Raw genomic sequence first — 17019 nt, forward strand, 5'->3', positions numbered from 1 at the left:
TTTCTCTGAACTGTCAAAAACAAAGGCTTCTGTTGACATTTTAAAATTACAAAAGCAAAACCAGTTTTGTCTCTGTGCAAGAAAGTAGTCTTCTCTCTCTCCCTGATGCGTCAGCTCCCGTTTAGAAACCTCCTGAAGATTTTTAACCGAAAGCAAAGCTTCTCTGCATTGTTTATTGCCTCTCAGTGCTTCTTTCTCAGTTTCTCTGTGCCAGTGGGAATCCCGGGCGTGACGACAGAAGCTGATGCTGCAGTAAAGTCCCGACTGCACTGCTAAGGCTTTAGGATGCTGTAACGCCCTTGATGTGTCAAAAATGAACAAAAGCTGCAGCAAGAGCAAACAGGATTACAGATCTTCATTAACAAACCCAAGCATAACCACTTCTCTGCAGTTTTTAGCTCCTTATTCACCCCCCTTTCTCAGCAAATATGTCCAGACAGAATTCTCGTTGCCATTTTTTGTAATGAAACTGAGCAATTTTCTAGAATGTGAACCGTGTTTTTCTCAGCCTCTCTCTTCCACAGCTACCACTGCGTTATGATGACCAAATACGCCTTGAGCAGAAACATCAGCGCAACATGAACAGTTGACCTTTCCCTTCCTAACACGTGCAGATTTATAGAAACTTAGAAGAAATGTTGGCAGCATTTGAGTTTGGCAGAATAAATCAAACATATATACAAAATGACCATATTAGGACATGGGAGATAACGTTTCCTTAATTTCCAGTGATTTAAACAGAGAAAAAACTCGATGTTTCTCTCTTCCTCTTTATGCACCAGCTATTTTTGTTTACATTATATATTAAAAAGGAGATTGAAAGTGAGAAAGATCATGTCAGTTTGTGCAAGAAATTCACACTGTCCAATGTAAAACTGCTTTTGCATTAAATCTCCCTGACACTCCAGCAGCACTGCAGTTACATTATGCTGCAGCTGTAGCTTTAATATACAGTTAATAATACATTCATTTCCCTCAGGGAAAGGTTTGGTCGTGGTATTATCAAATCTTGCCTCCTGCTGGTAATGGAGAACATGACAGTTAAGACTAAAGACGTCTGAATGATCGGCCTTCCTTGTAGAGGTTATTACGATCTGTTCTGCAGGTACATTTGCAGATGTAATGTAATTCATGCAGGTCTGTAAGGTTAGGTCAAAGTCACTAAGCATTTTGTAGATTTTTATCCTGTGGGTGGAAAAACTCTTCATGGCAGCTGACAGCAGCTTGTTTTAACTGTGATAACCTTCATATCTATCATACCAATGCCTGAAAGAAGAGTTGTTTGTGTGTGTGTGTGTGTGTGTGTGTGTGTGTGTGTGTGTGTGTGTGTGTGTGTGTGTGTGTGTGTGTGTGTGTGTGTGTGTGTGTGTGTGTGTGTGTGTGTGTGTGTGTGTGTATCTATCTACAATGCAATCCAAACAACTGTCATGCAGGAAAAAACACGAATAATAGTCTTTTGCTATAGAGGCATGTTGGATTCATTTGCATTAACATAAATCTGTGTGTTTCTTTGAACAAATGACTGATTTGTGGTGGCCTCTTGCTGGAAGTTTTTACACGACAGGAACAGTGTATGTTTCTTGTGATTTTGTGTTATTGTTGAGGAAATTAATCCAGAGGAGCAACAGAACTAGCAGTTGACTTGATTTTCAACCTGAGGAAAAAGCCTGTATTTGTACACAATGTGTCAGAGACAGATCAGGGTAAATGAATATTCTGAGCCACCTCCAGACTGGACTAATTGTGATTGACAACTGAGTGAACAGTGACGTGAAGACCTGGAGGTCAGTGTGGCTACTTGAGGCTTGGCTGTTTGCAGCAGTTTCCAGTGCTTACGAGGCTGAATATCCTCATTCTGACTTTTATAATCAAAATCTACCCAGGTTTAAATCGACACAACTACAGTAAATTTCTGCACCTTGAAGCTAGTAAAAGATAATTCGGCATCTGTCTTGCATCCTGTCTCTACTCTGAGCTCTGTCCAACCAGTAAAAGTCAGTCTGATGTTGAAACTTAATCATTTTCTCTCCTTGTTTTCCTCTGTTCATCCGATAATGTTTTCTTGGGTTTCTTTGCTGAATCATCAAGTTCAAAACGGCTAGAGTAGGAATCCTCAGTCCTGGTCCTCAAAGGCCGATCTCCTGCTGGTTTTAGAAGTTTCTCTGCTCCAACACACTTGATTCAGACTTATACAGCAGCAGGGAAATTTCTAAAACCTTCAGGACATTGGTTCCGGGAATATGCATAAACAACGTTAGTGTACCATGAAAGTGAATCAGCTGCACAGAAACTTGTGTTTTGTTTTAAATTAAAAGTCTTGAGACATAAAGAATTGAGTTTCCTCAACTTTCAGATGTGATTCAATGCAGTGATGATTACACACTTGTTAAAGATGCAGTATGAAACTTTCTGACCTTAACTCAGTGTTGCGGCTTTTTCGTTGGCACAGTGACATATGTCATGAGCATTTCTGGAGCCGCTACTGCCTAGCATCGTCCTGAGGCTGAGACACCACACTATTCAACTTCTTTTTTTATCCGGGACGCAATTTGAGGTTGCAGCAGAGTTTTCCTTCACGCTAGAAAACACACTGGCTGTTTTAAACACTCAATGTTGCTGATTCAGCAAAAAACAACAGGAAGATTAAAAGAGAGAAAAGGACAAAACAAGGGTCCTCATAAGATTGTCTTTTGCTGGCTGGAGAGAGGGAACTAGACAGATAGGATACAAGATGAATGCCGAATTACCGCATCCATAGGGGGCAGATGATGGGGAAAATGGCAAAAGTTCAGTAGTTTTAATGTCATGAGAAAACAGGTTGTTGTGTGTATATATAGAGCTGTAGATGCAGCGGGTTCCTTTACCTATTTACGTAACGTGTCTAATTTTGCTAGTTTTAACACTGATTTCAAACAGAATATAACTTCATAACAGAACAAATATTAATCTAATATATCCCAACTTATTTCAGCTACCAAGCTTCGCTGGATACTGCTTTAGCTAGCTTTGCTGGCTACTATTACAGCGTGAAACTCTGGTTCTGCGAATACTCTCTAACAGACCGGGCCTCTTTCCGTAGCCAGTTTTAAAGCCTGTTATGTTAGCAACTGGTTCATTGCACTCCCAAAGCCAGCTGTTGCGTCAGACGGATCAATAATCTTTCAATCTAAACACAATAGTCAACGTTAAAATCTAACCACTGTCCCAGATCTCATTTTGCTTCCTTTATTCCAGGTGTCATCATAAACATGTTTTCTGTATATTTTTGCAGCCTAACCTGTTGAAATGGGTTGCAAAAAAAAAAAGAGTGGTGGTTGGGAGGCATAGTGAAAGGACCAGATTGTCAGGTCTTATTCTTCAGACTGCAATTCCCCTCCCTCCTTCCCTCGCCCATTCACTCTCTCTGCTTCTTCTCTTCTTTCTCTTACTCTGCTTTCCTTTTTTTTTTTTGTACTGGTTACTGTCACTGGGCTTCTGCCTGAAAACAGGTGGTTTACTGCCTGTTAGCAGTGGGGATGTGGAAGAGAAAGCTGCACATCAACAGGACTAGATCCTCACGCAGGAACAGCACTACTATGTAAGTCCACTCGACCACAGCAGGGTGGCCTCAGCGCTGTTTTCAGTTGGACTGAATTGCAGAGAAATCTGTTTGTGGCAGTAAATAGTAACAATGGCTGGATTGTTGGTGCTGTGTGAAAAGTAAAGTAGCTTCATTGGTGTGGTGCTTCAGTTTGGTCAGAAAGGAGGAGGGCTTTTTGAAAATGTGTTTATTTGTGTATTTTGAAAGGTTTGGGATGATGCTTTATGCTTTAAAGTGTGTATGCTGCAAACATTTGGGACCAAGATAGTGACACATTTCAATGTAATACACACATAAGAAACCATGTTGTCAAGGTTGTTAAGTTTAAAATGTTATTAACTACTTGGCCATATTTGGTTTATTAAATTTGTCACTAAGTTTATAAAATATGCTTCAAAGTCATATGATAATGGTTTGTGCATGCTGCTCTGAGGATATGGGAGGTGCCCACTGAGCACATTGCCTCATCTAAACTACACTATGGAAGGCAAACAGCTAAACTTGTTTATACTAAAACAAAACTGGTATGAAAGTTATTAATATTGTGAGGAAAGGTACTTTCTTATGGTGGGAATGTCCTACCAGAGATGCATAAATGCCAGTGCAACATGAGGATACTTGGGCTGGACGTTACAACAATCTCACGATTAACTTGACATTAATTATGGTGATAGGCATGAGGTATTTTCAGTTGATCCATCTATGGGACCAGCTGTGTATCCGTCAACACACCAGTTGGCTGTAATACACCTCCAAACTGGTTGCAAACTGAAACATGCGGCGGGTGATCCTGAACTTTCTGTATCACTGAGGCTCTGCACAAAGCATATGTTTCATACATGCATTGATCTGTTTTTACTTCCTAGTTATGGTTTTCTGAGTTGTTCACTGACTGTCTTATCTGTTGACTTTTTTACAAATTAAATCCAAGACGTTTCGGTGTGACATACCGTAACCCAGTATGAGGTGTTAACTTGGTCAGATCCTCTACTAACTGCAGTGCAATGTTGTAGGTTTTCTCTTCATCAACAAGTCATGTTTTTATAGTTTTTGTGTTGTTATTATTATTTATTTTCCATTTTAGTAAGCTTCTTATTTTCTGAACTTCAGAAAAGATAGATGGCTGAACAATTACCTAGTAAGTAATCAGATACACAGCGAGGTCGCATGGGCAGGCAGTCCTAACAAAACCAGTGTTTCCATCATCTTTGTGCTTCACTGCAGTCTAAATACAGACAACTCGTTAACTTGGAGAATATTGTCATGATGCAAGTTAGGTGAGAGCAAATTTGAACACGTAGTGCTGACATATGTGCTTTGTTTATTTCAGCTTATGCTGTAGTATCTTTTAGCACTCTGTTCTGACTGAAACAGGTGAATATCAAGTTTAATCTGCGTCCCACACCTTGAAGCTGGTGGCCACTAAGGGACCTGGCTCGGTATGGAACGGTGACCTTGGATCTCTGTTGTGTTTCTCCCAACCCTAACCCTGACCTGGTAGGAGGCGCGCCACACAGATAGTAATAGATGTGTCATAGAGGTGAAACACATTCCTTGAATTATAAAGAAGAACGTGACGCGGAAACGATGGGTAAGAGTGTCCGACATCCAACACATTGTGGTATTTCTTCATGTGGTATCAAATAAAATACAAAGCTTATTTAAACAAAATGCTGTTGCCACTTTATTCTTAGTGCCAAGACGCACAGAAAGTGATTATTTAGATCAATCAACTGGTTGCAATGTGTCAAGCTCCACCATTCTGGGTCAGATCAATAGGACTGGTACGCCACTGGAAGGGTCCTGAAAAAGTAGGCTATTGTGGAACACTTCAGTTTTATTTTTGCCTTTGTAAATGTAAAGAAACACTTGTACCAACTTGCACCTGTTGGTAAAACATGGCACTACAGAGTCTAGGGTTTTCTATAGCAACCAGTTCCTCTTGGTTAGCTGGCCAATCAGAGGACTTCTTGTGAGGGGGAACTTAAATCACAAAAACTATTGACAGGAGATACAGACAGTAAATCTGATGATGGAAATGAGCATCATATGATCTCTTTGTGAAATGAACCCAATATCTGTTTTGATAAAGCTGATTAGGCAACAACATACATCAGCGGGAGGGGTTTTAGAGACACATTTATAGCTTTAAACATTATTCATTCAGAGTCAACCAAACCAGACTCGGAAACCGCTTGCTGGCCTTAAACTGGACCTTTTGATTAAAATAAATCTGTTTTCGCCTGAGGAACAACCCAGAACTTTAACAAAGTCAACTTGACGGCTGTTCATTGACGACTATCAAACCTCATGAAGCTCGAGCGTCTCGCTAAGCAATATGCTTCTTCCACCCAGGGATTAAAGAAGCTTCCCTCGGGAGATTCAGTCTTATCTTTAACAACAGAAGTGATAAACAGCTGCGGAAAGTTGTTTGCAGCAGAATAACATCAGAGTTGATAAAAATCAGCGACAGAAAGAAAACGCAGGGAGGAGATGGTGTCTGTATAGTTAGATGTTTTCGGATGCTGTTTTGTCATTCAACCAAATATTGTCTGCAGATCTTAAAAAAAGGTGCAGATGTATTTTATGACACATATGTGACAAATAAAACCTGCATGTCTCCTTGCAAAACTGCCATTGCTCTGATTCTTTTCGTAAGACCTCATAAAGTTCCTCAGACTTGCATGAAATCAGATATCACTCATGTTTCATCTGTGGGCATTATATTGCACTTGAGAGAGTCTTGATGGTTACAGATGCTTTTGTAAAACACGATGCTTGATGTACAATCAATGTGTGGAGCAAGATCAGAGCAGGCATTAAGAACGATGCAGTATCCATGTGAGAAAAATCTGCTGTTCATAGTTTTACTGCAGATGCTTCTGTTTTCTCTCCTTGCCGTGTTGTCTGTCCTTGTGTTTACAGACGATACCGTTGTTAACTCTTTAACAGCTACTGTGCTCTGCAGTATTAGTGGTTTGTTAACTAGAACGACAGCATTGCTGGTACAACATGAACAGAAAAAAGGATCTTTGAATAGTTCTTCTGACTGGCATGTTTGTTTCTAATAATATGCTAGTTTTTGCCGCACTCTTGTAGGGAAATTTTTAATGACTACACCTGTAGACTTGTTATTTTGCTTAAAGTGGAACTATTATGTGCATTTCAGGCTAATTTATTTTTATTTCTGAGACCAGAAGGACTGGGATTGATCGAATTATTGTCACAAATGGCTTTATTTACTTCAGACTGACCCTCTCCGTAGGCTGTTAGATCAGCCCGCGGGCAAAACGAGTGGATCGAGACTCTTCCGCATTAAGCCCCGCCTCCCGCCACTGCGCTACATTGGGAGCGCGCACCGCACCTGCTTTCGCCGTCATTGTAACATCTCATAAACAGAAGGATTAGGCTAATATGAACTCCATAAAAAAAAAAAATACAATGTCAACACATAGCATACAGCCCTACATGTTGGAACCTGAATCAGACCCTGAAAACGAAGTGGAAAACAGCAACCCACAGCAACGAATGCAGCAGGATGTCTCTCTTTGGTAAACTCACCAGCCATCGTTGGAAATAACTTTATCCCACGTTTTCCACCCGCCTGATGTATTTGTACATGTCCTTGTTAACCAGTAGAAGGGAACCAATCACCGAACCTTATCCCCCGGGACGTCACAAGGATTTCCAGGTAGAAAAAACTCTAAAACGACGCGTTTTTTGTCGCCATGGAAACCGAACGGAGAGCGTGCTGGAACTCAAACTCAAACATGCGTTTAGGTGATAAAAAATAGTGTTGCTCACATGTCTGATGAGGATTCAACACTGTAACACTGTAGAAAGCTCAGAAAACTTAAAATACCACCATAGCACCCCTTTGAAGTTGAAAAATTCAGAACATGCTTTAAAAATGCTAGTTTAAAAAGGAGAAAAATAGATTAAATTGAATCTTTACTTGGCTTTGCTGTTCCTATTTTACCAAAATTTCAATAAAAAGTTGATTGTTGTCACTGATGGTACTGAAATGTACACGATGTAAATACTGGATTCAGCCAAAGCTTGACCAGGTGAATTTAGCAGGAGCGCAGAAATATTTCACAAAACTGTCCAGGAAGAAAGACATGTTGTTGTAAAGTGGTGTCAGCATTGTACGTGTAGTAGGAGTAATTTGAAGTCTGATGTTGCTTCCAGGCTCCTGTAGCTTCATGTAAATTCTCCTTCTGTTTCCCCATGATTACAGAAGATAAAACGCATTGTTGCAGCTGAATGTGGCCGACAGAGCTCCTGTGTGTTTTCTAGAATGCATTTATGGTCTTTTCCGACGTATAAAGCTTGACATTATCCATCACATTCAGCTCAGTTATTATTGTAATGTTCTCTAAAGGGCGATGACACTCCAGGGATCACTTTTCCCCTTCTGAAGCTGCGCTTCCTTCATGGCCTTACAGGCTGTGATATCAACTCCAATTGAGGTCAAGTTGCTTTGCTGAAGGCAGAACAGCAGCCGGTCAACACTGCTGGAACAGTTTGTTTTCTGTACATCGGCCTCAAGGTTTGGGTGTGACTGGAAGTTGATATTTATCGTATGTTTTTTTTTTTATGGCCAGAAGGACCTCGTGATCCAGGGAGAAATCACAGCTGTAGGGTGGATGCTATTGATTTCTGAGATTTCTGTTAGATTTTTGTACGTGTGTGTTTCATCATGATAAAATGAGCCTGGGATTGCAAGCTGTGCTCCAAACGTTAATGATCACCATTTGTAGTGTTTTACTTGGTTTCTACATACAAAGAAAAGTCTACCTTCTCTCACTTCGCTGGCCTCTCCCAGGTTTAAATTTAGACAAATAAAACTGCAGATCAGCAACACATGACTATTACACTCTCATGATTTAGCAAACGCTAAAAGCCTTGCATGAAAAAGTCCTTTTTCTTGCTTGTGCTGGAATTAAGAAGGTAACTGTTAGCCAGATGCTGTTAATCATATCACCTTTATTAATAAATCCTCATTAGCATGAGCTTCTCTTAGCAAGTTTTCTCAGTTTGCTGCTCTGCAGCTTCCAGGTGTTGCACAATGTTAAGGATGAAGGACATCAGCAATGTTATTAGAGAAGCAAATGTTGCTGCATATCATTCTGGGAAGTTTCATAAGTCCAATCGCAAATTATTTTGTCTATAATTCTACAGAGAGAAAGGTCTTTGGGGGAACGTTTAAGTTGAAGTGAATTCTGCCCAACAGACTCTCCAGTGATCAGAAAAACAGCTAAACAGCCAGCCGCTGTACCTCTCGGACTCCACAGGCCTCAGTTAGCATGTTAAATGTTAAAGTGCATGACAGTATAATTAGAACAAGACAGTTTGGCTTGTTTAGAAAGGTTGCAGGAAACAGAATCTTCTCTTCATGGAAGTATCGTTTGGGTTTGTAAAGCTGCAACTGAAGAAACTACAAGACTGCTGGAACAATAACCAGATCACAGAGTGGAAGAAACCAAACACAGAATATCAGTACAAACATCTCACACCAGCTGTATGTGGGGCTGAGACAGGCATAGACTATGAACTCTCCTGTTTACCAAAGTATTCTGGAGTTAAATGTAAAACCATCTGTATGACGGCAAAAAGTAGACTGAAATCAGGTCATGAAACAGGATAGTGATCCCAAACACAGCAGAAAATCTAGAGAACAGAGAATCAAGATTTTCCATTACAAACTTCAACATAATTGAAATGGCATGGTGGGACCTTCAAGTAGAGCTATGTAACGTTTTGACCGTAAAGGTTTTCATTTCAGATGTGTTTTGATGGCACAGTGACATTCATGATGCACAATCCTGACGTTGTTGCCCGCCAGCATCCCGAGGTTACAGCTGAGTTTTATTTTATGTACCTTTAACACATGCTAGCAACTGGGTATCAACACACTGGCCATTTTGAGAGAGAAATCAGGCAGAAGTCAACATCAGATTGACTTTTCCTCATTAGATAGAACTCAGAGTAGAGGTAGGATGCGTTATGGATGCTGGATTGAAGTCGAAAATCAGCCAAAGTAGGCAGTGCTTCTTCAAGACTGCGATTCATGAACAAAAGCTGCAAATCCCAATGATCTGAAACCAAGTTATAAATGAACAGTGGAGCAAAATTCCTCCACAATGATCTGATTGGCTGATATCAAACAGAAAATGGTCACCTCACCTTATTGCCAATGAATGTGTTGAAATGTTGTATTTATGCTTTTAAAATATATTTACACAGGTTTGCTTTCTTCTGCTCTTCACCAAAAATTTCTACGATGAATCGCGGTTTTTAAAACTTTTAGTCGACGCTCCGCCCAAAGACTCCTTCACAGCATCACTGCAAGGCGACGCAGAGGGACGTAACACTCACAAACAGCATCGTTTCAGCTTTATGTCAAAGTATTTGTCACATTTCTGAGTTTGAACAGAACAAAAATACATTTTCAACTCATAAACACAAAATGTTATCAAACTTTGAGTTTTTCCTGAAGGCTAAAATTCACATTTTCTATTATTTCTACATCAGCCTGAGCCTTGTGACACCACTGAAATAAAAACATTCCTCTTATGTGATTAGCTCTAGGCTACCCAAGGATTATTTATTTCCTGCACAGAAGTTCAGCAAATGATGTAATTAAACTGACTGATTGGTATGTTGCAAAAGTTGCCAAGTTCCCACAGAAAGGAGTTATGTAATTTTCCCTTCATCGCCCTAACACCCCGTTCTCTGTCCTCTTTCTCTTTCAGAGCTGAAAAAACAGAAGTATTGAGTGACGACCTATTGCAGGTACTAATGAGACTTTATCAGTGTGTGTGTGTGTGTGTATGAACGTTCATCCTCAGTATTCATCACTGTGATCTTCGCGAACTCTCGCAGGAAAAATCATTAACGGTGTGAAGTATTAACGGTGTGGATGAAATAACTTTTCCAAATGGCTCTCCGAACTGCCTTCAGGCAGTTTTAATGAGCGCTGAAAGCGAAGTTCTTAGCAAGACACGAGACTGAACACCCCCGCTGATCGATCTGGGGTGCAGTATTGCAGTTGATCAGGTTTATGACACCGTCACCATCAGTTCCAGTTAGTTAGTTTAATAAAGAAATGTGAGGCATTTAAGCACAACAGGTAATTTATGTTTGTCTCACCGGAACTGTTAATACGACCGTCATTTTTTCAAGCAAACAGCTGCAGAGTTTGTGGTTTTTTTTTTTTAAATGCAAGTCTCTTTTATCTTGAGGCTTTTACTGCCTGCATGTGCACGTCTGTAACTGACAGTGGTGTCTTTCCTGACATCTGTGCACTAGACGTGTTAAAGCTGCAGTGTGCAGCATGTGTGCAGAAAATGTTCATTTTGTTATGTTTTGCGTGGGTTTCAGGTGGAAAAACGTCTGGAGCTGGTCAAGCAGGTTTCTCACAGCACACACAAGAAGCTGACCGCCTGTCTGCAGGGCCAACAGGGCGTCGACGTGGACAAGAAGTCTGTCAGGTCCCCCTCGGTGAGGAAAAGGAGATGAAAAAGACATGCAGATCTTCTTCAAAAGTTTTGTTTTACGTTGCGTGGGATTTTCTTTTACAGTTTCAGATTATAAACCTACAGCATTAAAAGGTCACTCACAGCTAAATCACATTTATTATCAACATGAGTTCACGTCTTAACTGCTAGAGTTACTGGATGTGTTGTCATGTAAAGAAAATGTACAGAAAATGCTGAGAACCATGTTGTCCTCATGTGAAAAAAATTCATCATGCAAACTTTGATCTAAAAAAAAAACAAAAGAAAAGAAGAAGTAAAGCTGCATTTGAGAGATTACCAGAGCTGCTGAAATTGTAGCAGATTTACTTTTACTGGTGGCTTTGCGGCCATATATTCATGCACAAAAAAAGATCAATCCAAAGATTAAACATTTACTTAGCAAACAAATAAACAGCATATCCTAAAAATATATGTCCCAAGATGAGTCTAAGAGCAGGTGCACATTCAGAGCTGCATTACTTCATACTTTAATGTTAACTGCTGTGTGATAGAAGCATCTTTAACAAACCACGGATGATTTCATAACGCATGCCAAAAACATGCTACATTCTGTGTTACTTGGATTAGAGCAGTGTTTTTCAACCACTGTACCGTGAGAGATCATCAGGTGTGCCCTGAGAAATTAGCCAATTTCCCCTAATTGGTCTAAAAAGCAGCTCTGTGTTCATTCAAACATACCCCAGTGAAAGAAAATAAAGTTCCTTCTTCTTGTGTTTATCTGATTTCTACTCAAGAGGCTTTGACAAGATGGACTTTATATTATTAATGTGGACTTTTTTTTTTAAAAGAAAAAGTTTGGTTTGTGATGTGCCTTGTGATTTTTTTTTATTTTTTAGTGCAAAAAAGTGTGCCTTGCCTCAAAAAAGGTTGATAAACACTGGATTAGAGCACATGCTATCACGTCGGTCATGTGCAAGCCTACAATGCACTTCAGCAATTCTGCAGCTCTCTTTAAGATGTTAAAAAAAAGGCCATAATTTGCAGTATAACTATTCTGGATTAAAACCTTTTTATCTGAAGTGCTAGTCTGTTAGCTAACTAGCTATTTTGGTTGTTTTTAATTGTGGTTTATGTATTAGAAAATGAGGTCATGACCTTTAGCAGGATGAGAAGGAAAAGTTTGCCACTTGCATCGCTGGCGGTTCAGACAGCCAGATAGCCTGAACATAAAGCTGTAGCCTCTTGTTTGAAGCAGTTATATTCCTGTAGTTGTATTTCGGGCTTTTCTCCATGGTGGGAATAAATGACACCAGTTTATGACACTGAAACAGAAGTTTCACCATTTGGATAAATCCAGATGTGTCTTTTCTGTATTGCTGATGTATTTTGGCTGACACATCTGTTTTAAAAAGCTGCTGAATAACTCTTAACACTGACTTTTTCTTTCTCATTAATATAGTAAGACATAAAAAAAATCTTCAGATAGGACATGATAACCTTCCGCCAGGCCAACCCTGCACGCACCACTGATTAAATAAAGGGTGCAGCACTAAAAGTCATGTGATGTAGACAGTAATATATAAAATGGCTGAAATCCTTCAGTTATGTCATTTGCTTGTCCTGACAGGGTTTTTATCTCCTGGCTGTGCTGCTCAGATCTGTGATATTTACATGAGAAGCTTTCAGCACAAACAGGACACAGTATGTGGAAACACCCTCAAAAGAAACTGCTAAGAAAGACCTTTTAAACCTCCCAGCACACAGAAACTTGTTCAGAGCCAACCAAACCTGTTCCATTACTTCCTTACAGCGTTTCCAATGTCAGCTGGAGATAAGTACTTTTAGTTTTGCTGCCTGCAGTTCAGATCGTTTTGTATTTTTTCTAACTTGTCCTGCAGAAAATCAGATTCTTGTTAATCAGATTTTTTTTAATTTTATTTTTTTTATCTTATCTATTTATTCTGATTAATGTGTTTTGTATTTACTGAAGATGGACCTAACTGGAGGGTCAGTCACAGCTGTCATCATCATTTTGATACTTAATAAAAATCAACAGTAGGGTGCAATTTTTACTGCTATATTCACATGCATGTCAACAATTTGTGTTTTTTTTTGTCATTTTTAAATCCATGAAGTGGCTTTTGAGAAATTCAGCTGAAATAAAATTACATCAACATCCTGGTGTGACTAATTAATACAGGTTTTCAGTCATAACAAGCAGAAGAGCAGTGCAATAAAGGCACATTCTGGCCAATAAAACGAGTAGCAGACATATTTAAACAAAAAGTCAGAGCAGGCAGGACAGGAGGCCTAAAATAAGCATACCACTGACAACAGATTATTGACGGACAGACATAAATAGAAATACATAAATAAAGCATACATAACGGGCAACTACATTTTCATTTTACATATCCAGAAAGGAGTGGGAGGAAGGACACACTTATTTTATACCACTACTACTACTGCTGCTACTACTACTACTACTACTACTACTACTACTATTAACTACTACTACTATTAACTACTACTACTATTAACTACTACTACTACTGCTACTACTACTATTAACTACTACTACTACTACTACTACTACTACTACTACTATTAACTACTACTACTATTAACTACTACTACTACTACTACTGCTACTACTACTATTAACTACTACTACTACTATTAACTATTACTACTACTACTACTACTACTACTACTGCTACTACTACTACTACTGCTACTACTACTATTAACTACTACTACTACTACTACGACTATTAACTATTACTACTACTACTACTACTACTATTAACTACTACTACTACTACTACTACTACTACTATTAACTACTACTACTATTAACTACTACTACTACTGCTATTAACTACTACTATTAACTACAACTACTACTACTACTACTATTAACTACTACTACTACTATTAACTACTACTACTACTACTATTAACCACTACTACTACTACTACTACTACTACTACTACTGCTATTAACTACTACTACTACTACTACTATTAACTACTACTATTACTATTAACTACTACTACTACTACTGCTATTAACTACTACTATTAACTACAACTACTACTACTACTACTACTATTAACTACTACTACTACTACTACTATTAACTACAACTACTACTACTACTACTAGTAACTACTACTACTACCACTACTACTACTACTATTAACTACAACTACTACTACTACTACTAGTAACTACTACTACTACCACTACTACTACTACTACTACCACTACTACTACTACTACTACTACTATTAACTACTACCACTACTACTACTACTACGACTATTAACTATTACTACTACTACTACTACTATTAACTACTACTACTACTACTACTACTACTATTAACTACTACTACTACTACTACTGCTACTACTACTACTACTACTACTACTACTACTATTAACCACTACTATTACTATTAACTACTACTACTACTACTACTACTACTGCTATTAACTACTACTATTAACTACAACTACTACTACTACTACTATTAACTACTACTACTACCACTACTACTACTACTACTACTACTACTAACTACAACTACTACTACTACAACTACTATTAACTACTACTACTACCACTACTACTACTACTATTAACTACTACTACTACCACTACTACTACTACTACTACTATTAACTACTACTACTACCACTACTACTACTACTACCACTACTACTACTACTACTACTACTACTATTAACTACTACTACTACCACTACTACTACTACTACTACTACTACTATTAACTACTACTACTACTACTACTGCTACTGCTATTAACTACTACTACTACTACTACTACTATTAACTACTACTACTACTACTACTACTGTTAACTACTACTACTACTACTACTACTGCTATTAACTACTACTATTAACTACAACTACTACTACTACTACTATTAACTACTACTACTACCACTACTACTACTACTACTACTACTACTACTACTACGACTATTACTACTACTACTGCTACGACTATTAACTACTACTACTACTACTACGACTATTATTACTACTACTACTACTACTACTACGACTATTACTAATACTACTGCTACTACTATTAACTACTACTACTACTACGACTATTACTACTACTACTACTACTACTACTACGACTATTACTAATACTACTACTACTACTATTAACTACTACTACTACCACTACTACTACTACTACTACTACTACTACGACTATTACTACTACTACTGCTACTACTATTAACTACTACTACTACCACTACTACTACTACTACTACTACTACTACTACGACTATTACTAATACTACTACTACTACTATTAACTACTACTACTACTACTACTACGACTATTACTACTACTACTACTACTACTACTACGACTATTACTAATACTACTACTACTACTACTACTATTAACTACTACTACTACTACTACGACTATTACTAATACGACTAGTACTACTACTACTACTATTAACTACTACTACTACTACTACTACTATTAACTACTACTACTATTAACTACTACTACTACTGCTATTAACTACTACTATTAACTACAACTACTACTACTACTACTACTACTATTAACTACTACTACTACTATTAACTACTACTACTACTACTGCTACTACTATTAACTACTACTACTACTACTACTACTACTACTATTAACTACTACTACTATTAACTACTACTACTACTGCTATTAACTACTACTATTAACTACAACTACTACTACTACTACTATTAACTACTACTACTACTATTAACTACTACTACTACTACTACTACTACTATTAACCACTACTACTACTACTACTACTACTACTACTACTGCTATTAACTACTACTACTACTACTACTATTAACTACTACTATTACTATTAACTACTACTACTACTACTACTACTGCTATTAACTACTACTATTAACTACAACTACTACTACTACTACTACTATTAACTACTACTACTACTACTACTACTACGACTATTACTAATACTACTACTACTACTATTAACTACTACTACTACTACTACTACTACTACTACTACGACTATTACTACTACTACTGCTACTACTATTAACTACTACTACTACCACTACTACTACTACTACTACTACTACTACTACGACTATTACTAATACTACTACTACTACTATTAACTACTACTACTACTACTACTACGACTATTACTACTACTACTACTACTACGACTATTACTAATACTACTACTACTACTACTACTATTAACTACTACTACTACTACTACGACTATTACTAATACGACTAGTACTACTACTACTACTACTACTACTATTAACTACTACTACTACTACTACTACTATTAACTACTACTACTATTAACTACTACTACTACTGCTATTAACTACTACTATTAACTACAACTACTACTACTACTACTACTATTAACTACTACTACTACTATTAACTACTACTACTACTACTGCTACTACTATTAACTACTACTACTACTACTACGACTATTACTACTACTACTATTAACCACTACTACTACTACCACTACTACTACTACTGCTATTAACTACTACTACTACTACTACTACTACTACTACTATTAACTACTACTACTACTATTAACCACTACTACTACTACTACTACTACTACTACTACTACTGCTATTAACTACTACTACTACTACTACTACTACTGCTATTAACTACTACTATTAACTACAACTACTACTACTACTACTATTAACTACTACTACTACCACTACTACTACTACTACTACTACTACTATTAACTACAACTACTACTACTACTACTATTAACTACTACTACTACCATTACTACTACTACTACTACTACTACTATTAACTACTACTACTACCACTACTACTACTACTACTACTATTAACTA

General features: G+C 37.8%; 1 protein-coding gene across 1 annotated transcript in view; it reads left to right on the plus strand.

Annotated features, from left to right (window-relative positions):
• LOC306771959 (rho GTPase-activating protein 44-like) overlaps positions 1–17019 on the plus strand; it is a gene marked incomplete at its 3' end in the record, with an annotated part of 108816 nt that overhangs the window by 50199 nt on the left and 41598 nt on the right. The window contains exons 2-3 of the mRNA XM_079261326.1: positions 10339–10378; positions 10967–11086. Of these exons, the coding sequence (XP_079117452.1) occupies positions 10339–10378; positions 10967–11086 (160 nt within the window). The remainder of the gene's footprint in view (positions 1–10338; positions 10379–10966; positions 11087–17019) is intronic.

Source organism: Telmatherina bonti, assembly GCF_933228915.1.
Source record: "Telmatherina bonti genome assembly, chromosome: 21".
NCBI lineage: Eukaryota > Metazoa > Chordata > Actinopteri > Atheriniformes > Telmatherinidae > Telmatherina > Telmatherina bonti.